The sequence below is a fragment of the Natrix helvetica genome (genome assembly GCF_964273705.1).
Source record: "Natrix helvetica genome assembly, chromosome: 1".
NCBI classification, from domain to species: domain Eukaryota; kingdom Metazoa; phylum Chordata; class Lepidosauria; order Squamata; family Natricidae; genus Natrix; species Natrix helvetica.
The window spans coordinates 308,731,378-308,754,894 of NC_138548.1; the positions used below are offsets into that span (position 1 = coordinate 308,731,378).

The following is a 23,517-nucleotide window of genomic DNA, read 5'->3' on the forward strand; positions in this document are numbered from 1 at the left end:
TGCTTGAAAATGTTTTTTTTTTTTGTTAAGATGACAAAACTAAGTTGGAATATGACAAAATTGCTAAAATATTGAATTAGGAATTAGGAATATTAAATGTATTTAAATACTGTAATTTAAATTAAATTGAAATAAATTACACTTCTAAGACATAGCATGTGTAGCTCTGAAAAAAAGTACACACCCCAATCTGATTAAGTTTTTCTCTTCTACTTTTTTTTATTTTAAGAAAAAACATGATTTTTTTTTTAAAAAAAAAATTGCCAAATTTATTTTTTTCCCCTTGGTTATTTAAGGAGAGCTACATTTTATTCCTGGTTCTATATCCATGTAAATATGAATTATTTCTTTTGACACATGCTTCTAATAGTGTGTGTGTGTGTGCGCATGCGTGTGTGTAAATAAATCAGCATCTTCTAAAATTGCTTTATTAACACATAAGCAACATTTGCCTGAAGAGGCTGGCATCCTTCATGGGACATCAGTTGAACTGATATCTTTGGATTCTATACAATAACTTTTCTAGCATTTTTCCCCCCCACTAATGGAATTATATTTTTAAGAGGTTACACTAATCAATTACAGCATTGCTAAGCTCTGGAGTGTTTAGGGAGCGAAGGATAATAACAAACAAACAAACAAACAAAAAACCAACAGGCCCTGACACCATTGGACTGCAGAATCGGAGAAGGAGTGGAATATACATTTAATTCCTGCACAGATGGATAAGTCAAACCGTGTAGCTGTCACAGAGGTTATTGACCCCAGAATCAATTTTCCTTGTGGTGATTTTCCCCTTGGAAGCACCTAGCAGAGATGAAAGATGTGTACAAGATTTCCAAGTGAGTGGATTGTAGGGTACAAAGTTTTTTTTCTAGAACTGGATCACTAGAAATTTACACCATGCTGCATGAGACCTCCACCTCCCATCTTGACTCCAACTTCCCAAAGCTGTAAAAAGTAGGGCATATCTTGAGGGAGTGTGAGCTTAATGAAGCAGAGTGACAACCCATTTGAAATACATTAAAACCATCAAGATCCCAACACTGCTGTAGAATAGCTAATGAATTTAGAGTGATCTCCCCAATAGCCTGGAGGAGAATGAGCCTGAAGGGAGAAGAAGATATTGCAGATATTACCAGGACCGTCCAATGTTCAATAAAGTTTTGCAGAGGTTCAGCATACCAGGAATAGATTAGCAGTCAAATACAACTGAAAATTTGCCAGCTGTAAAAACAAAGGCAGACTATAATGTTTTAGCTCGGCACAAACAAAAGAATAACTATTAAGTGTATCTTAATTTTTTTTTAAAAATATGTACCTCACTACAGTCATTTCGCAGACCTGTTTTATTTGACATTACTTTGTATAATGAATTATATATCAAGCATTTTTGATAACTCAGGAGAAAAGGGCTCAGAAAAATGCATCAGGTCATCAGTATGGTGTCTGGAAATGAACTAATCTTGACGTGGTCTTTTGAGGTATTATTGAATATCACTATCAACGCATATTCTAGCAGCACAGTTCTTGTGCTGGTAGTGTCCCACTCTGACTCTTATGTTGGTTGCCCCGTTTGACAGCTTGTATATAAAGAGCTCTCAAGCGTAGATTTCTCTGTTGCCGGTTCCAGAGTTGCCTCACTGCTATTGTTAACTGTTAGCCTAATAAAGGCTGTTGTTTAACTGAGCCATCTTGCTATAGTCCTTGCCTGTCTCGTTCTCCCTACAGAACACTGACCACTACAACATGTTGTAGGTCTGACCTCTGAGTTGAGTTTGGGAAGTATGGTAGGTACAAAACTCAACAGCCAAATTTCTTTCTGAAAGAATCCAGAGAGACATCATAGTACGGAAAAGCATTGCCATTGCCAGAAAAAAAGTTTTCTCTATAAAATACAAAATGTACAATTACATTTTACAAAAACCTTTAAACCCTATATAGCTTAGATTTAAGTTATTTAATAAAGCACCCCTCTCCTTATGATTTTCTGACTTCCCTCCCTGACATTAAAGAAGTTCACCTACACTTGCCATGGGTTTGTCTTGAAGTGACTCCGAACTAAGAAGATGCCCCCATTCTTTGCTGTGTGCTTCCTGCTGAGTTGAGGGTCTATTGTTGGCTTTTAAAAAGACCTTAAAAATGCATTTTGAAAAGAGTCTGCTAATATTGTTGGCTTTGATTGTTTCTGATTTCATTATTGGTGTTTATGCATTCTTCAAAATTGCTGAGAGTCCTTGTAATCCATGATATTGTAAGTTAATGCATTAATTAACATCTTCAGATTAGAAGGAGTTGAATGCCACCTGAGAAAAAGCAGCTATCTGAAATTTTGAAAAATACAGATAACTTTTAAGCTGCATTGTATCTACCCTATGATTCCTATGTTTGAGCTTCAGTTTTTCAGGAAAGTTAAAAAGTAGACAATCCGTTCTATGGCAGAAAACTAAACTTGGGAAATGAATAAAATGCTTGAATCTGCAAAACACACAAATCCCATGATGATTTTGAATTGGATGTTTTGCCTCGTTTGTTTCATACTCAAGCACTTTCAGTAATGTGAACCATTATTTGTTGAAGCAAATTTCCTTTATTCTTGATATATCAAATCATCATAAAATAAGTCATGGATTGTTTCCCAATAGTTCACGATGGCCTGAGGAATGAATTATGTGGTTATCTGGATGTGTACACAGGACTTCACACTGCCATAGATTAGGTTCTTGCATGGAGAATTTGACTATGTAAGAAATAGATTATAACACTCTGGTGGATGAAGTTCTTGCATGGATAACTGGACTATGTAAGAAATACATTAGGACACTCTGCCGGGAAGCACTAAAACTCTGATTAAGGTATAGAATGTTAGAGATAGAATTTGATAAAGCTAAAAATATCACCCTCATATTTGTGATACTTGGCAGTTGCAAAGGTTGTGGAGTAAAAGTTAATAGAACTCTGCCATAAGCATTTATCTTTAAAAACAAACTCCCTCCTTTTTTTGCTTTCTCCAGAGGCTGAAAAAATTGACTTGGAACTGAAGGAATAAAAGTCAGGACAGCTGTGCAATGGTGTAGAACACTCAGAGGAATGGAGCCGTTCTGGACTGACATATCATTTCACAGACTAGTGGTTTCACAAATTAAAACTTGACAGGGCTTCTTCCTTGGTCAATTTTTTCCCCCTCTTTAGATCCCCCCCCTCCACCTACACCCCGTTCCTTTTAACACAGCGAGAAAAGATATTTATAACATTTATGTGTATTTCTCATTTGATTATGTATGAATGACCACATTTTTTCCCTCTTTTTCTGCTCAAATATATCCAGGGTTTTTCACTCAGATCTCTACTCTAGCTGACGTGCAAGAAAATGTTATGGAATATCTCCACGTGCTCAGTCGACCTAAAGTGATTGATCAAGAACATGATGTAGTGTGGACTGAAGCCTATGTCGACAGTACTGTAAGTCTGCAAGAGGCAATGTTTGATAAATCCTGTTTATATGTAAAATATCAAATAATTTTGCTCCAGTGTTGTAATACATTTTCTGCTCCTTTTTTTTAATGAGGGTTATCTAAATGGTGCTAATATTTACATATGTTAAATGGGCTTAATTCTGCAGCTGCAGCACTTGAATCTTAAATAAATGTTAAATCCCCTATCTCAGAGGCTATTAAAGCTGCCATGTTGCCCAACAAACACACAGAGGAAGAATGTGGGTATAAACTGGTTTTTCAATTATAAATAATTCTATAGAGAAAATAGCAGGATCATGCTTGTTATGATGTAAAGCAAAAATTGGTTACAAGGATATAAGAATCCTTTGAAAGTCTTCTAATATACAAATTTTATGCAAGAACAAATAATGTAATGTGTTCAGAATCAAGGCAGACTTGATTAATGTTTGACACCACCAGAATTGTGTATAGCCAGTAAAAATGAACTAGACCTTAACTTTCATATTCCCTAACATAATTGGCTTTGGTTAGGGAGTAGAAGAGTTGAAATGAATCCTTCATTTATATGAGAGAGAGAGAGGAAAAAAAACACATTAGACTGTCCTGAGGCCTAGCCTCAAAAAGTTGTGTGTGAAAGAAAATGGGAGGAGGTACCCTGAGCTCTTGAAGGAACATAGCATATAACTGAAACAAGTACATAAACAAACCAGTTCTAACTGAAAATGTTGTATGAATAACAGAAAAATTAATAACAGAAAGGAAAACTAAAAGTGCAAGAAATGGGGGAGAGAGTAAAAGCAAAATAGCAAAAGAATGAAAAATAGCAAAAGAATGAAAAATAGCAAAAGAATGAAAAATAGATACAAGGAAGTAGCTTCTAACCTTCTTTTTACAGCAGATATAAGTAAGTATAATTTTACCTTTTACTCTATGGTTACACCACAACTCTTTTCCTTCTTTAATCTATCCTATCTAATCATCAAAACCGTAAGATTATTTTTTCTGTTTCATGCAAAAAATAATAATCCACAGGGGTTTCCAATCAGCAATAAACACAGATAACGACATTTCTCTGATCGAAAAGTCTATTTAGCCACCTCAGTTCCGTCAATTTAACCAAGCATTCTTCCATTGTTGATAGTGCTTGATGTGTTTTTTTTTTTTAATGTTTGTGGAAGCTAACAATAATCCTTGGGCAGATATTATGTAGAAAAATGAACTTCCATGACTTTTTTCCAAACATTTGTCAATCAAACCTCAGGTTTCAATTGTATAATTAATCATTAAGACTCTCTGAATTTAAGCATTTAAATCCAGAAATTTATAAGGTTTTTTTTTAAATATACATCTACCAAACATGATATGTTCTTTTATGTTTCTTCTTGTTTACATTTTCAACATGAATTGAAATTTGAAGTGATTTTATAAATTCTAGACAATTTCTCTGGTGACATATATCAATAGTTTATATTTGATAAAAATTCTCTATAGTATTCATTCAATATACAATATTAATCTTTAAATATACTGTATGTACATGCATACTGCCTTTTTTCCATTTCAGGGATGCAACATTATAGATAATGCAAAAAAGAATTTTTAAAAAATGAGCAAATTAAATTAAGGGTATATGACAAATGGTATATAGCTAATACTAATATCACTATAGCTCTCCATCCCTTTTTATCTATTTTTTTTTGGGGGGGGGGTGGGAGGGTTATCCTTAAGTCAGTATTTACTCCTGGTGGCTGCTTGGAATAGCCCCTATTATTCCGGCAATATTTTGGAAGTGGTTTGCCGTGGCTTGTTTCTCAGGACTGATATGCCTAAAATCACCCATATGACTCTCATAACTAAGGGAGGATTAGAATTCACAATCCCCAATTGGACTCTCTTTTTTTCATTTTTTGTTTCCACTATGACTATGCCTCAACCCGTAATTGTCTTTTGCTCTTTAAACATCTCTGTTTTCCCTTTGTGAATATCTCATCAACTCTGTTGAACCACATTCTGTTTTGGACTTGCCCCTTTTTTTCATTTAACTCACTCTTCCTTCAAATATTATTTTGCCGTTTGATCCTCATTATATAAATATATTGAGTAGATCTCAATATATTTCCAATTTGTCATGTATATTTGTTTTTAATCCACATTTATTTAGCACATTTTCATTCCTGACTTTATCTTTTCTTTTTTAAATCACAAACACTTTTAGTGCTTCATTGCAACAACATTCCTGATATACAAAACTCTCACTTCCGTTTAGAAAAATGGAGGGGGGAAAAACACCACTCATTTTCACAATCTTTTGTGCTCCTTACATTTGTTCTTCACGACAGATCGCATAGTGCCCATTTTATTACTATGAACATTTGTAAGTCTTACATTTTTTCTATGTTTTGTCTTACCTTTAGCAAATATTTTACTAAGGGGTTTAATTTATTTCACATCTTTACTTTCTTCTTTACTTTCACTTTCTCTTTTAGAAGTGTATCATGAATACACACAAAATCAGGTTAAATGCCTGAACTTCACACGCCTAAATTTCATGCTATAGCACTATATCAGTTGAGAGCATGTTATTCTGATACAGTGGCGACAAAATGAGTTCTCAGAATTTAAATCCACTAAAATGTGAACAGTTTATATTTTAATTTGTTTCTTGAGTTGTTGAGATTTGGGATTCAAGTCACCCTTCCTTATGTCTTGTCTGTCTCATGGAGAATGAAAGATAAATGATTTCTCTGACTCTGTACTGTTTATTGAACTTAATCTTTTTCTTGCTGGAGAATTCATGCCAAATTGGTTATTGACTCTGTAGTGGATAATTATTGAGCATTTGGTGAAGACGAAAAGAAAATAATTGTTATCTCTTCAGCAATACATGAACATGTTCCATTATGTTTGCTAGAGAGTTTGTAAGAGTGAGTCAGAAACAGGCCCTTGTAATATATTCTATGGCACGTAAGTTTGATAGAGAGGCAAAACCATTCATTCGTTTTCTGGGTGTTGCCAGGGGGGAAAATGAAAATATTGGTATCTAATTTGAGGAGGGAAAGCAACAAGTTCATTTCCAGATCACTGAGAAGAGCCTGGGTGGCCTTTTTGACTTCTTATGATCCTCTGCAATATGTTACACTGCTTAGGGGGAAAGAAAAGTTATTTCATTTACCATTTGTTATTTTGATTTTCTAAAGAAGTTGACATTCTGCTGTGTTCATACTTTCCCACCCTCTACTACATCCCTCAGGTGATAAGGACTCCCTGTCTTCCGAGGCTCTGAAAAGCCCTTTTAAGCCTTTGTGTTTGTAATTGTTTCAATTTCTATTATATTTTGTAAATATTAAACCTAAATATTAACTACGTAGTAAATATTAAATCTGAATAATGTAGAAATGAGCAGCATCATAATGTATAGTCCTAACTTTCTTACAGGCCTCTTTCTTTACGATGTAATTGCTCTAACAATTTTGGTACTTTATTTGCCCACCTGAAAAACATTTTTTTTTTCAAGTAGCCTTGGAATTTTGATGAGCTCACTTATCATCTGTTCCACTGAAATGTTTGCTGCCGCCATCAATAACTGCTTACTACCTCAAATTTTGTGCAAAGCTGGAATAGAGCTGATAATTTTTTTAAAATTCTGTTTTATTGCGCCTCTCATTCTTACTTGATTTAAAGCACCATGAGTGCTATTTTCTGGTCTGGGAGCTGAATAGTTAGTTGTGTGAAATGATTACTGCATATCAGCTGTCCTGGTTTCTGGCTGTTTATCATGTGAATAAAGCAACTGGCAGTAGAAGTCTAGCTGGAAGAAGATCCATTTAGCATTTTGAACTCAAATGCTTAAAGAAACTTAAATTGCTTATAGAAACTATTTTTTAACTCCTTGTGGTTTCCAGGTTTTTCTTTCCCTTTTCTATTCCATAAGAGAAACACTTTGTTATGATTTTGATTAAACATGTTCACAAAAATGGTAAACAAAATTAAGCACTTTGAAGTCCTACTGATTCTAATGACTTTAAATTTAATATTTTGCATTAATCTCAGCAAGATAAAAATTAGTTTAGTTTTGTTTAAAATTTACCTGTGGTATTAAAAGACAATTAACAATTCTCTTTATGGTAGAATAAGTATGATAAAGTAATAGAAAACTACAACATTTGAAAATCCAGAAATGCAATATTTTGAACAACTCTCAAGATGCTGCTATTGTTTTTGCAAGCAAACTGATATCAGCTATAGTTCCGCACTCTATAGTAAAAGCACAAGTGTTTTCCACATTATTGTACTTTCTTAGAAGCAGCCACCATTCACAAAGCCAAGGCTCAACAGTGAGTATTCTGGAATAGGACTAACCCATAAGTGGATTCTGCAAGTGGACTTCACTAATTTAAATTATTGCCATTCAGATTTGCAAATGAAATTATATAAGACAAACCAATTTTCATCCATATACAAATTACTTGTGCATGAGAATCTTTGTTGGGTAGTACTAGTGTCTCTAGCACTGGGATAGACGTATCAAAATCTAATCTTTAGTTCTTGCAATACAATATGACTAATGTATGTAGATGCACTTATATTCTGCTAAAGAAGTCCCTCTGTATTATGTGTCCATATTCCACTCATTGTATTTAACATACAGTAATACTTTTTTTCCTTACAAAACAAAAGCAAAGTTGATTATTTCAAATCAAGGCATCACATTGTTTTCTGCCTTTTCTGTCCTATAGTTCACTGACCATCTTGGCCCACAGTTTCTATCAATTCTAACAATCAGTTTCTCTGTATCATGTTTCATCCCCACCTTTGGTTGTCACTGCGCTAAGAAAAAACAGGCTCCCCTTGGCTGAAGTTACCAGCTTGTGACCCAACTACTGTAGCCAAGGAGCTTCATTGCATTGGAGGATTCAGACTGTTCTTAAACTGCTGTTAACTTTATACAGTTGATATAAAATATTTTACTACAGTATTTGGTTCAGAATCTTTTTTTTCCTAGATTTTCCTCCTTTAAAATTGGGTGCGTCTTATATTCCGGAGCGTCTTATAGGGCGAAAAATATGGTACTTCAGAGGACTGATTGCCTTCTGATAGTGTTGGCTGCTGCTCCCATCTTCTGTCCTGTTGAGTTTAGATTTGGTGCCCTTTTCTCTTGAAATTTCCATAATATAATATAAACCTTCCTTAATGCTTCTCACACACTGTGCTAGTCATGTGTAGCATTTTTACCTTAGGAACCCTTAGCTCCTGATGTATTTCACTTTTTCTACTCTTTCCTTTATTCAGCTCTATCAACTCTGCCCTTTTCATGCAACCCTCCTACCCTATATTGGACCCATAACTCAACCTCACCTCCTGTGTTGTTTGGCTGATAGATTTGTATCTGCAGATAGAAATAGAATCTGTGGATGATTTCATATGAACTGGCCAGAAAGTTTTCTAAACATCCACATTCCTTCTAGGTCTCTGTAACTGGCCGTAAGAATAACTAAGGTAGTAGTAATATTCATGGTTTTAGTTTCCTGGTCTGGACTACCTCAAAGGACTGTCATCAGTCTGAATGCGCTTCTTCCCTCACCTACCTTTATGTTCCAGAGAATTAAAAAGGGTCAATTCTGAGATGCATTCTCCATCCTTATGCCTTTTTTAGACTAGGTTTCTTTTACCAGACCCTTATCTATACTGCAGTTCTTCCTCCTCTCTCAAGGTTATTTTCATAGCCCATTCCACCTCCTCTTAGAAAGCACCATATTATTTAGAAGAACATTCCTATTGTTGGATCTGGGCAACGAGAGAACAGACTGCGGACACGAAGTGACTTAACAGCTCTTTATTAGTAGTAGTAGTGATCCAGCTTGCTCTGTGGCCGGAGGGTTCCCCTTTTATAGTACTCGGGTACGCCTCTCGACCAATCAGAGCGATACCTGATTCCCGCTGTAGCAGCGGACCAGAGAGGAGACTTCCTCCGGTATATGTTAATATCTAACACCCCTCCCCTCCTAGACGGAACGTTGCGGTTAGTAACATAGTCCTTTAGGTATGTTGGAGTTTGCCTTACTCGGGAGGAGCGTCGCAGTTCGGGTTGGTTAGAAGTGGTTGCAGGATCGGATGCTTTTTCTGCTTCGCGTTCTTGGGTTTTCGTGCCTTCGTTGCTAGGGCGTTCCGGAGTTTGCTCGGCTACGTTGCTTGGGGGTTGCTCTGCTTCGTGCTCGATTTCTTGTTCAGACCTGGGCTCGCAGGTGTCGTAGTTCTCTGCGTTGGGGCTCTCGAGTGGCTGACTTTGTGTTGGTAGGTAGCTCTCGTCCTCGGTTCGAAGGTCTGAGTGTGCTAGGCGACCCCGAAGTTGATCGATGTGCCTTTTCCAGTTCCGCCCATCTTCCAGTTCCAACAGATACGATCGTGGACCCGTGATGCCAATGACCTTTGCCGGCATCCACAATGTCCCCCCTGCATAGTTGTGGGCGTATACTGAATCCCCTATGCTAAAACTCAGAATTTTGCTTGTAGAGTCTGGGGGAGCTGTGGCAGAGTAATTTGGGTGAAGACGGTCCAGGTGAGACCATAGACGGCGGCCCATGAGTAGTTCAGCGGGGCTCCTACCCGTCGTTGCGCTGGGGGTAATGTGTTGGATCAATAGGTAATGGTCAATGCGTGTTTGCCAATCACCTGGACCCATCCTAGCGAGGGCCTCTTTTGCGAATCGCACCATTCTCTCCGCCTGTCCATTTGATGCCGGATGGAATGGCGCGACGAGGGCATGCCGAATTCCCTGACCTGCTAGATATGTCTCAAATTGCATGGCCGTGAACTGGGGCCCGTTATCGGAGACCAGGAGGTCGGGCAGGCCATGAGTGGCGAAAAGTCGCCGTAGAACCTTAATGACTGCCTCTGCCGTGGTTGAAGTCATTAGGACTACTTCTAGCCATTTCGAGTATGCATCCACAACTATAAGGAAGGTCTGACCTTGGAATGGCCCTGCGAAGTCGATGTGTATTCGCGACCAGGGTGCTTTAGGCTTCTCCCATTCTGTGGCGGGCGCTTCCGGGGGTGCTGGTCTCGATTCCTGGCATGGGTCGCAAGTGGCCACCCATTCCTCTATTTCTTTGTCCATGTTTGGCCACCAAACGTAACTTCTTGCTAACGCCTTCATCCTAACAATCCCCGGATGACCAACATGTAAAGCATCTAATACATTCCTACGCAAAGCATACGGAATAACAACTCGATCCCCCCACAATAAACAACCTTGTAACACTGAGAGTTCATCCCGTTTTGACCAAAACACTTTGAATTCCGGGCCCACGTTTCCCTTCGGCCACCCCCTCCAAACCCAAGTTTGAACTTGCTTTATTAAACTGTCTTTAGTAGAGAATCTTGCAACATCGTAGGAAGAAACCGGTCCTGAGTCCAAACAATCAATGAGTAGCACCGGTACTTCTGGAGTGGGGTCTGGCAAAAGGTCCGGTAGTGGGCAACGGCTGAGTGCGTCTGCGTGTCCTAGAGTGGAGCCCGGTCGATGAATTAATTTGTATGAGTACGCAGCCAGGAAAACAGTCCACCTGGTCATGCGAGGAGAAAGGGAGACTGGAGTGGGGCGGTTTCCCGCCAAAAGTCCCAACAGCGGTTTGTGATCTGTAATCAGTTCAAAATCGCGGCCGTAGAGGTATTCGTGGAAACGTTTTACTCCAGCTACAGCAGCTAGCGCTTCCCTGTCCATCTGGCTGTAATTCCTCTCGGCCGATGAAAGAGTCCTGGAGTAGAAGGCGATGGGTGCTTCTTTTCCGTCGGGCATCCGGTGGCTGAGGACTGCGCCGACTCCAAAAGGTGATGCGTTGCAGGTCAATACTAGCGGTAGTGTCTGGCTGTATTGGACTAACAGTGAGTCAGTGGTGAGCAGGCGCTTTACTCCGGCAAAAGCTGCAGCTTCGGATCGTCCCCATTTCCATGGTGTGTTCCTCTGGAGTAGACGGTGTAGTGGCTCAGCAACGGTCGCCTTCTGTCTCAGAAAAACGCTGTAGAAGTTAAGTAGTCCGAGGAAGGCCTGCAGCTCGGTCTGATTTCGTGGTGTGGGGGCGTCCTGGATCGCCTTAATTTTCTTTGAAGTGGGGTGTATTCCCTGACCATCGATTCTATAACCCAGGAATTCTACGCTAGGCACGTTAATTTGGCATTTTTCCTTTTTGAGGCGGAGACCCTTTTCTCTGATTCTGGCCAAAACAGTTCTGACTCTTTTATTTAATTGCTCCTTGTTTGCAGCGGACACCAAGATGTCGTCAAAATAGGGGACGACTCCCAGTATCCCTTGCAAAAGTCATTCCATGACGCACTGGAACAATCCTGGAGCAATACTCACACCGAATTGTAGCCGGTTGCATTTGAATGCTCCTCTATGCGTCACTATAGTTTGGGCCTCCGCTGTGGCGCTATCTACGGGCAGCTGCTGGTAAGCTTGTGCCATGTCTAATTTAGCAAATACCTTTCCTGGCCCCAACGAGTGCAATAAGTGCTGTACTACAGGCACAGGATATGCGCTTTGTTGTAGCGCGACATTAATTGTGCATTTATAGTCCGCGCAGATGCGGACTGATCCGTCTGGTTTGACTGGGGTCACGATGGGCGTTTCCCAGCGCGCGTGATCCACCGGCTCAAGGATTCCTTGCTCCACTAACTTATCTATTCCTTATCTATTTTTGGGTGGAGTGCAAAAGGCACCCGTCTCGGTTTAAGTCGGATTGGCGCCACTTTGGGGTCTAAATTGAATGAAATCGGTTTACCCACATAATTACCAAGACCGGGGCTGAACACATCCTCGAACTCCTTAAAAATCTGCTCAGCGCTGCTGTTTTCCACGGCGTTGATTCCGGTGACTTCTAGCCCCAAGGATTCAAACCAATCCAGTCCTAGGAGGTTTTGTAATGGTGCGCTGGCGATGGTCACGGGCAGCTGGGCTACGATGTCCTTGAAGCGGATCTGGAACGTGCCTTGGCCTACGATGGGGACTCGGTTCCCCTGGTAGTCTCGTAGCAGGATGTCTGGAACGCGTAGTTGGCTCTTTTTGAGGCTAGGGATAGCCTGTTTTATGGATGCCCATGAAATGATCGTCAGGGACGATCCTGTGTCAACTTCCAGCTCGCAAGGTGAGCCCTCCAAGAGGACTGTGACTTTCAGCTTTTTTGGCCGCTTGGTGCGGACCTGACTTATTGTGGTGAGATATGTTCGCAACTCTTCTCTCTGGGTCAACTCTATCTCAGCATCTGAATCCTGAAAATACTCTCGTTGAGCGTCTTGATAGAACGTTCTTTCAGCTCTTTGTGTGTGATCTCTCTGGGGATACGCTCGCTCAGCTCTTTGGGAATTTTCTCTTTGGGTAAACACTTGTGGATTTCTCTCTGGGCGCCCTTTATGATTTCGCCAAGCCCCTGGGTTGGGCTTCTGTTGGCGGTACATGGGTGGTTGCCTTGAGGCAGGGGCTTCGCTCCGGCACACTCGTGCGATGTGCCCCAGTTTGTCGCAGTGCGAACAAACAACGTTCCTGAACCGACAGGTAGACCGGGGGTGATTCCCTCCGCAGCTTGCGCAGGGCGGCAAATGGGATCCGGGTCTCCCCCCAGGTCTCACGTGACTGCTCCGCATCAGGTGACTTTCCTCGAGCTCGGGATCCCCGAAATCTGGAATGGTGTCCTCGTAGTGGACTCTGGTGTGTCTTGGTGCTGGCTGGCCTGTGTTGAATCCGCGTTGAATGGTCTCCGCTGATCTGTCTGCTGCTTCTGAAGCTCTTGCCTCGTCGAGTACAATCTGTAGGCTTAAATTGGTTTTGGCTAACAGCCGTTTTTGTAGGGAAATGTCTCTCAGCCCGCTAACGAGTCGATCCATAATCTGCTCATCCAGGTCTCTGAATCCACAATGTGTGGCTGCTTTTCGTAGGGCTGCAACATACTGGTTGATAGATTCTCCTGCCTTCTGGTTCCTCGTGTTGAATGCTTGGCGGCAAACATGGCGGGAAGGTTTTGGCGCGTAATGAGTCTGTAGAGCCTGTTGCAACGCCGCCCATGATACTGCCTGTATTGGAGTAGGCGCGGTGAGGTCTCTGGCCGTGTTGAAGACTTCTTTTCCGCAGTAGCCGAGGAAGATGTTTTTCTTCCGGGCGTCAGTGATCCCCGTGTATTCGTTCGCTTCGAGAAAACACTCGAAACGAATCATGAAGGCTTCCCATTCGTCGTTCTCTGGGTCGAATGGAGCGGGGGGAGTGTGCATCGCCATCTTCTCTCGTTTGAATTTGCCGCCCTGTGGTGACCTGAGATGGCTGCCGGAATTTCTGCCGAATTCCTAGGCTGGATCGAATCCGGAGATTCTGGAGGTAGCGTTCTTCATCCTATCTGTCTCTCGATCCCACCTTCGTCGCCAATGTTGGATCTGGGCAACGAGAGAACAGACTGCGGACACGAAGTGACTTAACAGCTCTTTATTAGTAGTAGTAGTGATCCAGCTTGCTCTGTGGCCGGAGGGTTCCCCTTTTATAGTACTCGGGTACGCCTCTCGACCAATCAGAGCGATACCTGTTTCCCGCTGTAGCAGCGGACCAGAGAGGAGACTTCCTCCGATATATGTTAATATCTAACACCTATTATTCAAGCATGTCTTTGGGAATTTTTGTTTCAAATGCTGTCATTTCCACCTTCCTTACAAGTTATCATTCTCTCTCCAAGTTCTCTTCATGCATTCTAGAAAGAGAACCAATTGTTTCTTTTCTCAGTAAACCTGGGGAGGGGGGGCAGAGGTTCACATTTTCTTTTTACTTTTCTGGGATATGTTCTTTTTCTATTTCCCTTCTCTTGCAGTTCTCTACATCTGAACTGCTACTACTAGATTTTATCATCTTTGAATCCTTGTTAAATGCATTTAATAATATTTTTTTTCAATTGTATTTTCAAATATCAGCATTGAGCTGATATTTATTCAGCATATATTTATTGAAAGTTACCAAGTCTTCTTTCCCTAATGTATATAAAAATATATTATTCTCAATTAAATGAATTTATTAATTTGTGATACAGTGAGATGATACAGTATGGTAATATGAACAGATCCAGTCTAATAAAATATTGACTTAGCATGTACTGTTTGTTCTTTTTATAATATCAAATGCAGTACAATTCAAAATAACTAACTATTTACTTACTCTTCCATTTATGCTGAATATTTACAATGGAAAATAAAGTAATACTGGGAGAGTATAATATTTCCAGGACAAAAGCACCAACTCTTCTGTGTAAATCAGAAATGATCTAGATACAATATTGAGCAGTTTTTTGTTCACAGATTTGCAGCTGATAGAAATTATCCTGGATTTTTAACAACGCCTCTTAGATTATTAAGAGCTTCACAAGCATCTCACTAAATTAACTGACAAGATCCCAATAAGTAATTTCACTATGGCAGAAAGTAATTCTCATAAACAGACAGTCCGAAGAGTACTGATTTTCATATAATTCTGGCTTATGTTCATTATGTATGCATTTTCTGCCATTGTATTGCAAGTGTATTTATTTTTTTAAAATAAATACTATATTTATATAGTATTAAAATATGTAGGATCTGTGCATTTATATACTATCTCTCAAATCAAATTTAAACTATCATATTTGATCATACTTTGCTTTTGCTTTGCACTTTCCTCTTCTGAAATACATAGTTTTTACCTCCCGATGGATATATTTTAATGGGTAATTTTGGGTAATATTTTAACTCTTGGGTTATTAGAGTTTTTAATGTACTATATTTATTATTCTATATACAGTCTTGCAACCTCCTCCACCTACGTATTTAATTATTTAACTGTTTTATGTATGTATATTATAACACATTTTAGTGACTGTACACCGCCCCGAGTCCCTTTCAGGAGAGGGGGCGGTCTATAAATACGAATAATAAATAAATAAAATAAAAAATAAATTTAAATTTCATCATTTTCCCCTCCTTTTTATTCCTTTTTTTTCAACTTCAGAGTGGAATGTTTCCTTTGCAGAGAAACTTTGTAGCTATATTGTTTTCTGACAAGAAAACCATGATTAACCTGACATACTATGGTTGTAGGTATTATTTTCTAACATAAATTGGTTGCATGAACTCAATGCAATGCTTTAAATTTTATGACTGTTCTATATAAAAATCAAAAACCAGTTAATCTGTTACAATAACTTTGGTTTATATCATCCTCAGGTGATTTTTGGAATAAACTGGCTAACATATTTTTCCACAGAAGATATTATTTTGAATATTGATTTTGGAAGTCATGATAGTTTTCAAATCACTTTTTTCTCACCTCTACCATGAGAGTGTTTTTTTTTCAGTTCAAACTTATTTCTTGCCATTATTTCTTGGGCCTGCTGATTCTTTGATGTTATTTTTTTAAGACTGTGATTAGCTGTGGTGGTATGCTATTTGGCTATTTCTAAAAAGATTAGAGGACAAATAAAACAGCTTGAATAATCATTTACAACATTTTCAAATATTCTCCAAAGTTTGTTACATTGGGGAAAATAAAATTATGTACTTTTTCCAGCTCTGCTCTGTTTGCCTATCTGGTCTTGCTGATAGTTACATTCTGGGCTCAAGAAATAGCTGGCAATATTTAAGCTCCTTGCTGCAGGGGATATATTAACCTCTACAAAGTTCTCACCCAGAACATGGAGTGAGCATGGAGGTAAAGACCATTATTGCACTTCCTGGAAGTAATGTAATGTAAAACAAACTTTGAACTGTGAGTCCTAGTCCTACCTTAGGCCCAGAGCTAGGTGGATGACCTTGTCCCTGTCATTCTCTCTCAGCTCTAGGAAGAAAGATTTCAAATCTCACCAAGAAAATTGTAGGGACTTATCCAGGCAGTTGCCAGGAATCAAAAAGTGGTTTAAAGATAGACAGTCTGTCTCTCTGCCTGTCTGCCTGTCTGCCTCTCTCTCTCTCTCTCTCTCTCTCTCTCTCTCTCTCTCTCTCTCTCTCTCTCTCTCTCTCTCTCTCTCCCTCCCTCCCTCCCTCCCTCCCCCCCTCCCTCCCTCCCCCCCCCTCTCTCTCTCTCTCTCTCTCTCACACACACACACAGACAGACACACACACACCAATTTTGGGTTGGTGTGGTGGGTTTCCAATTTTTTTACTACCAGTTCACTTGTACATGCACCACAGAAGCATCCGGGCAGGTGGGCGGAGCCTCCCACCACTGCTACTACTGGTTCACCCAATCTGGACTGAACCGGGAGCAGCCCATCTCTGACAGACACCATTTCTTATATTATACAGAAATTACAGTAATTTTTAATTTCATTTTATAACAAAATTTGAATTATTCTTACTCTAATCCATATAGTTCAACTATAATCCATATAGTCATGGATTATTACATAATGATTATACTGACTAAAATATTTGAATGAAAATATTTAAGGTAAAATAAGATATTATAATATGCTTATTTATATTAATGTGATTTTTATTTTTTCCTAATTTTATGATGTCTTCACATCTCCTTTTAATTGTTTTTTCTTTGTTTTATTTTGATTGTATCTATAAATATGTTTTAAAAATGGTTGAACAGCAATTTCCCTTCTTCAAATTTCTCAAATTTCTCCAAATTAGAGAAATGATATTTGAATAGAAGTAAACAATGGAGCCCTCCGACATTATAAATTGATTTGAACTCATGATATGCTTTTGCGTGGCAGGAATCTGTTCCTTAAATATATAATAGAAAACCATGAACTTGGTTAACTTCTAGAGCAAAGAGATAAATATGGTTCTGTAGAGAAGAATAACTGCCTATTCCTGAACAGCGATACTTCTATATGCAGATCATGACACATTCTATTTGCAAAATAAACAGTGTGGATTATAAAGATGTCTCGACCATCAAACAAAATGGGAGGGAGGAACACACCTAAAGGGGACCATTACAAAAATCTATCTAAGCTTTTACATTGTGGAGTGCCATCTGCATTATATAGCACTGAGAAAACTTATTATGTTGGACCCCTATTTCATAGCAGATGGGTTCATTAAATTTAATAGCCTCTAGAGCTTTTAGAAACAGTGTTAAAAACATGTGGAACATGCTGTGATACTTCACATCTAGCCCTAGAGTCATTATAATTCTGGCACAGACTATAAATATTACAGTACTTTTGTTCTATTGAAACAAATGACTATTCTAATTATCACTTGTTGTTGCTGTTCATGTACTGTGATTTAAAAAAAATATTGGAGCCTTTCCTCATTTTTATTTTTTTCCTCTAGAATGCATTAGTTTTTTTAATCCATTAGTTGTTTTTTTACTCCATTGCTACTGAACTTCAGATACATTCATCTCCATGTTAAATTGAGTTCTAATTGTTATTTAACTTGCAGGCTCATATTAGAATTTAAAATGCAGCCAAGGAGATTAAGAAAATTAGCCACTTTACCTCCTATGGTGACAAGGAAACTGGAAGATAGCTGTTTTATCTCAAAAACCACAGCTGAAATACGAAGGGATGTTAGTTTTGATTATATACCTTTTTTCTGTAGAACAATGTAACATGCTGGGATGCTGTTATGCCTAAAGACCAGTCAGCTTTTGGTTTTAAGATTTTAAAGTTATCACATAGGAACAGGAATTAGGTTTGAAGAGCACTCCTTTTGTTCATAGGGCAGTTTTGTTTTCCTCTTATGTTACTCTTTGAACAGGTTATAAAAAGAAATAAATGGCAATAGTGATGAATATCTAAATAAATGGATTAGAAGTTACATTCTTTTAACTCCACAGCATGTTTTCCACATATAAATCAAAATAGTTGAATGTTAAGAGAACTGGTAGATTTCAGATTAATGTCTTTTGAAATACAAATGCCCTTAATTATAACATGCTGAGTATTACATTTGATTGTGAAATTTGATTCTTTCAAATAATCCTTATCTTTTTTGCCATTCACACTTTAAAGTCTGTCTCTTTTTGTGTGTACTCTATTTATAACTTATATATCATATGGGGCACTAGATCTAATTGTGTCATCAAAATCAGCGAAGTGAAGAAACTCAAACCTACAGGTACACTTAAAAGATACGTATATCCACATTTGTTAATAAATGTAGTCTGTATATGTATTCCTCCTAATGATATTTATATTTCTGGAATCAGCTCTCAAATTCTCACCTTTCCACATTATTCAGCCATATGTAGAAATGAAAGAAGTCACAACTATCCATATGTTATTAGCACAATTTTTTAATAAAAAAAAAGCTTGAAAGCCCCATAATGGCTTCATTTTCTTTATATTGAAGCCTGCCACAAACTAATATTTTAAATAATCTCTGACTTTAAAAGATTATTTTGATGTAAGTGAATATCTTCTATTACTGGAAACATTGAAGAGTGCAATGATTTTCTGGATTGTTCCAATCTTTTCTATGCTTTAGTTGTCTTTTAATGAAGTCATTTTATTAAACAAGGCTAGGGAAAGTATGCAGAGCATGGATCCTGAGTACTTTTTAGCCCTATCAATGGTATATCCATTCTAGGTCATGTGATCAGGAGGGAAACAAAATGAGGCCTAGCATGGAGGAACTTATCTGCATTCTGAGCTGCTGTCCTGCAGTGATGCAATGAATTATTTTTCTGGATTATTTATGAGAATGATCCTATTGACTTACAGATTCCTGCCCCTGTATATAATTTATTTCCTATATTTCATAGAATTGGAAAGAATAAACAGCATTGGACTGAATATTTTAAAGTAATGTTTATTGGCTCTCAAATGTTTTGACTCTATAAAGCAATCTACTCTACTGCATATTTTCTACATACATAAATTTAAGGAAACAAGCTTTTTGTTGAGTTCTCACTTTTACAGATTATTCCATTAGGACCTCTGTTCTATGCATGCCTATCTTCAGAGATATGGCAGGTTAGAAAATATCTTAGTTTATATTGGTATATAACACCTTTCTCTGAGAAGATGAAAAATGCTTTAGATTTCTCTGCCTTTATTATAGAAACTATCTGTGTTTATCATGACACAATTTCAAAAATCAAAAGGCAAAAAATTAATTAAAGGAAGATATTCCTGAATTTTTAATATACATTTAAGTTAGATCAAACAAGTTCTCATATTTTTAAAATAAATATTTATATAATTCTTGTTTAAAAATGAAATCACATTAAAATGTAAACATTCCTAATGGGTTTCTCTCCCTCTCTTTTTCTCTAGTATTCAATACAATACAATACAATACAATACAATAGTAGAGTTGGAAGGGACCTTGGAGGTCTTCTAGTCCAACCCCCTGCCTAAGCAGGAAACCCTATACCGTTTCAGACAAATAGCTATCCAACATCTTCTTAAAGACTTCCAGTGTTGGGGCATTCACAACTTCTGGAGGCAAGCTGTTCCACTGATTAATTGTTCTCACTGTCAGGAAATTTCTCCTCAGTTCTAAGTTGCTTCTCTCCTTGATTAGTTTCCACCCATTGCTTCTTGTTCTACCCTCAGGTGCTTTGGAGAATAGTTTGACTCCCTCTTCTTTGTGGCAACCTCTGAAATATTGGAATAATGCTATCATGTCTCCCCTAGTCCTTCTTTCTCTTAAGCTAAACATACCCAGTTCCTGCAACCGTTCTTCATATGTTTTAGTCTCCAGTCCCCTAATCATCTTTGTTGCTCTTCTCTGCACTCTTTCTAGAGTCTCCACATCTTTTTTACATCGTGGCGACCAGAACTGAATGCAGTATTCCAAGTGTGGCCTTACCAAGGCATTAGTAAATATACATTTATAATATATTTTTTTCTGCATGGAAAAGAACAAGTGTATATGCTTGCTTGCAAAGCCATTGAGTTTTCTTTCAGCTTAGTACTATAAATGCCTCAGGTCTTTGTAAGCTATAACTTTAATGTGTTGACTTCCATCTTATTGACCAATAATTTATATAGCATCTATTGCTCACACGATTAACAAATTAATGATACAATTATCATGTCAGTAATATTAGACACAATAGATCTTCTGAGAAATAAGTAGAACATAAAACTGCAAACACAAATAGAAAATGCAGATGTATTTTGGAAGATAGCCATATAAATTCTTTGCGGTCGCCTCAAACTCAATGCCATCATGTGTAAATTTATTTTGTCTGCTGTATATTGTCTACTTTTCATATCTACCATCTCTTCAGATCTTATATCTGAATGTAAGTTTGCAAAAGAAAGATGTGGGTCACTTCTACTTAAAAGTGTGTAAGAGTAGGACACTTCCACTGATCAGATTAAAAATGTTTCAAACTGCGGTAGTGATCCCAACATTTCTTTTTTTCAGCTGATACTTTAATTTCAGTTCCAGTCTAGTTTTTTAAGCCATACTCCTTCAAGTCCATATAAAGTATGGTCATAAAAGACCTTTGGGTACACAAATATGTTAACAAGTATTGTCAGACATGTTCAGCACTATGCTAACAATAAAAAAACCAATCTTCATGCCCATTTCAGATTACATCATTCACTCTTTCAACTGCTATTTCTTCTTCAGTTCTTCACTTTCTGCTCCATGTCTTCAATTAATAACTTACTTTTGAACTACAATATTGAGTTGCTTTTAATTGTGTTATCTTAAATGCTTTATTATTTGTTTATTCGATATAGAGGCTTCCTAACTCTAAAAGGTCTTTGGGGGGCTTACAAATTTAGAAGAATGTGTACTATTAAAAGAAAACCATGAACTTGGAGAATTAAAGTAAAAAATAAACCTCCGTCCTACTCTGTAGAATGTTTCATTAAAAAAAAAACCTATAGGTTGCTTCCAAAGGAAATATTTATTTTTTGGTTGTCTATTTCTATTTATTAGGAGATGGGCCTTGTTAATATATACACCTATACTTTTTTCTATTTTTTTTTCTCTACAAGTAAGGAAGATATAGCTGTTATTTTGTCTTCTTTTCCAACACGGAAAGCAGACAGCAGGTTTGGGCCTTTAGATGAAAAGGATTAAAAGCTTTCAGTTAAAGCAAATTTTGGGAAGGTATACCTGCTAATAGACATCAAGAACTAATAGCCTATAAACAGAAGAAACTTCACTAAGTTTCCCATGTGGTTCATATTGTTGCCAAGAGCCCCTGCTCCATTCATATCTTGCTTCTCCTCAATCTATCTCCAAATAGCATCAAATCACGAGTACTTCATTTCATAAGACTTCAATAAATTTTTCTTTTTATTGATTGTTTGACTGATTGTCATAAGTTGGTGTTGACTCTTAGTGAACATATAAATAGATTTTTTTTCCATGATGATCTCTCCTTAATGTGGTCCGTTAGTTCTTCCAATGCTTCCTTCATTGCCACTGTAATGGAGTCCATCCATCTTCCTGTTGGTCATCCTCTTATTTTGTTCTTTCCTTCCATTCCTAATATTTTATTTCCCAATTTGCTGCAAATTTCTACATTTGAATTATATAGTGGAAATTAATTGAACTTTTAAATATATAGGGCATTTGTGTATATTGGGGTTTTATTTTGTACAAGGATGTAATTAAGAAACTTTGTTTCTCATGCCAGCCAATTCCTGTCACTATAATATGGCTCTGTTGTTGTTGCATTTCACCTCCCCATCAATCTTCATAAAAGGCTCACTAAAAATCATTAAAGCCGGCAGTAAGTAAAAGTATACTATTTTTTAGCAAACATTTTGTAGTGAGGCCAATAACTGCCTCAAGAGTAAGGGCACTAACCAGGAATAAAAGCCACATAGATACCTGTAAGTTGGGTAGTTCATTGTAGAAGAACAAAAATGTGTAAATTGGAGTTGGATGTAATTAGGCATTAAGTCCAAATGATTGCTAAATTATTTCACTTTCAAGATGTTACAACGTGTGAAAGTTTCATAAAAGATAGTGAAATTTGGGTTAATATAATCAACCCCATGCCACTTGGATGGAGAACTAAAGTAGGCTGGTTGAGAGGCCAGTTAAATTCCAAATATCTCCAAGGGAAAGTCTGATTGGCATTCTTCAGTATCTAGTGAAGAAATGAAATAAGGTGATATATGTTTTATGAGCTATTCCGTGGAGCTAAAAGTATGGTAAAGAAGAGAAATTATTGGACCATTTTGCGATTAGTACATTTAACTGGTCTCAGTTCTACTTATTAATCCTTGTTTCTCTCTTCCTTCTTAAGCCAATTGCCCCTCTTCAAGAAAGACACTATCTTTATATAAACATATATTTTTCTTACAGTCCAGACAATACCAATGTTCACAAAAAAGTAAGAGAAAATACAGTTTTTTACATAATCATACCATGAAGGGAGGAAAAGAACAGTAAAATGAATAACAAACAGTACAAAGTTTAAATTTCAAACAAGTATTCTCTTCAGTGTGTCAAAGTCATATTCCATGATTCAGAAAATATCTGTATTGTGATACAAGCCTAGGTACAAATTTTATTCGACATAGAATCATTGTAAATCCTATGCAAAAATGATAGATTGTGGAAACATTTGGCACCATGTAGAAATATTAAAATCTTGGGTTGAAGGAATTATATAAACTTGATTTTTCATTTGCAGATATTTTATCAGCTGCCTAGGTAACATCTTCAGTCCTGTGATCTTGAAGAAGTTGGTCATTTAGTTGTGGAATATATTTGACTTTGTGGAATCTTATACATGATTAGGTGGGCTGTTGGATCTTATTTCTTTTATGATTGGAATACTATTATCAATTTTGTTGTTATATTGGTGTTGTTCCATCTCCTTTTCATCTGGATGTTGGTTAATGTGCGATAAAGACAGATGTTTTTGAGATCTGCATTCCCCTCCCCCTTACTAGACATTTGGCTAGTTCTTTTCAATGAACCATTCAAAAGTATCTTTGTCTACTAAATGCTAATTTTGCCAACATGCCAAGTATCTAAGTATTAAAGAAAGGAATCACTGTGGATTTTACTCCACTAGTCATTGCTGACTATAAGGGGCAGTGTTTAGTCATTTCACGGCCATGGAGCCAGTGCTGGCCAATACGATGTTGCAGGGAATTGTTACCTCCCC

At 37.6% G+C, this 23,517-nt stretch overlaps 1 protein-coding gene across 3 annotated transcripts in view; it reads left to right on the forward strand.

Moving 5' to 3' along the window:
• Positions 1-23,517, forward strand: part of CACNA2D3 (calcium voltage-gated channel auxiliary subunit alpha2delta 3) — a 631,895-nt gene that overhangs the window by 420,017 nt on the left and 188,361 nt on the right. For all 3 annotated transcript variants that reach the window (XM_081935818.1, XM_081935819.1, XM_081935820.1), the window contains exon 13: positions 3,329-3,462. In XM_081935818.1, the coding sequence (XP_081791944.1) occupies positions 3,329-3,462 (134 nt within the window). The remainder of the gene's footprint in view (positions 1-3,328; positions 3,463-23,517) is intronic.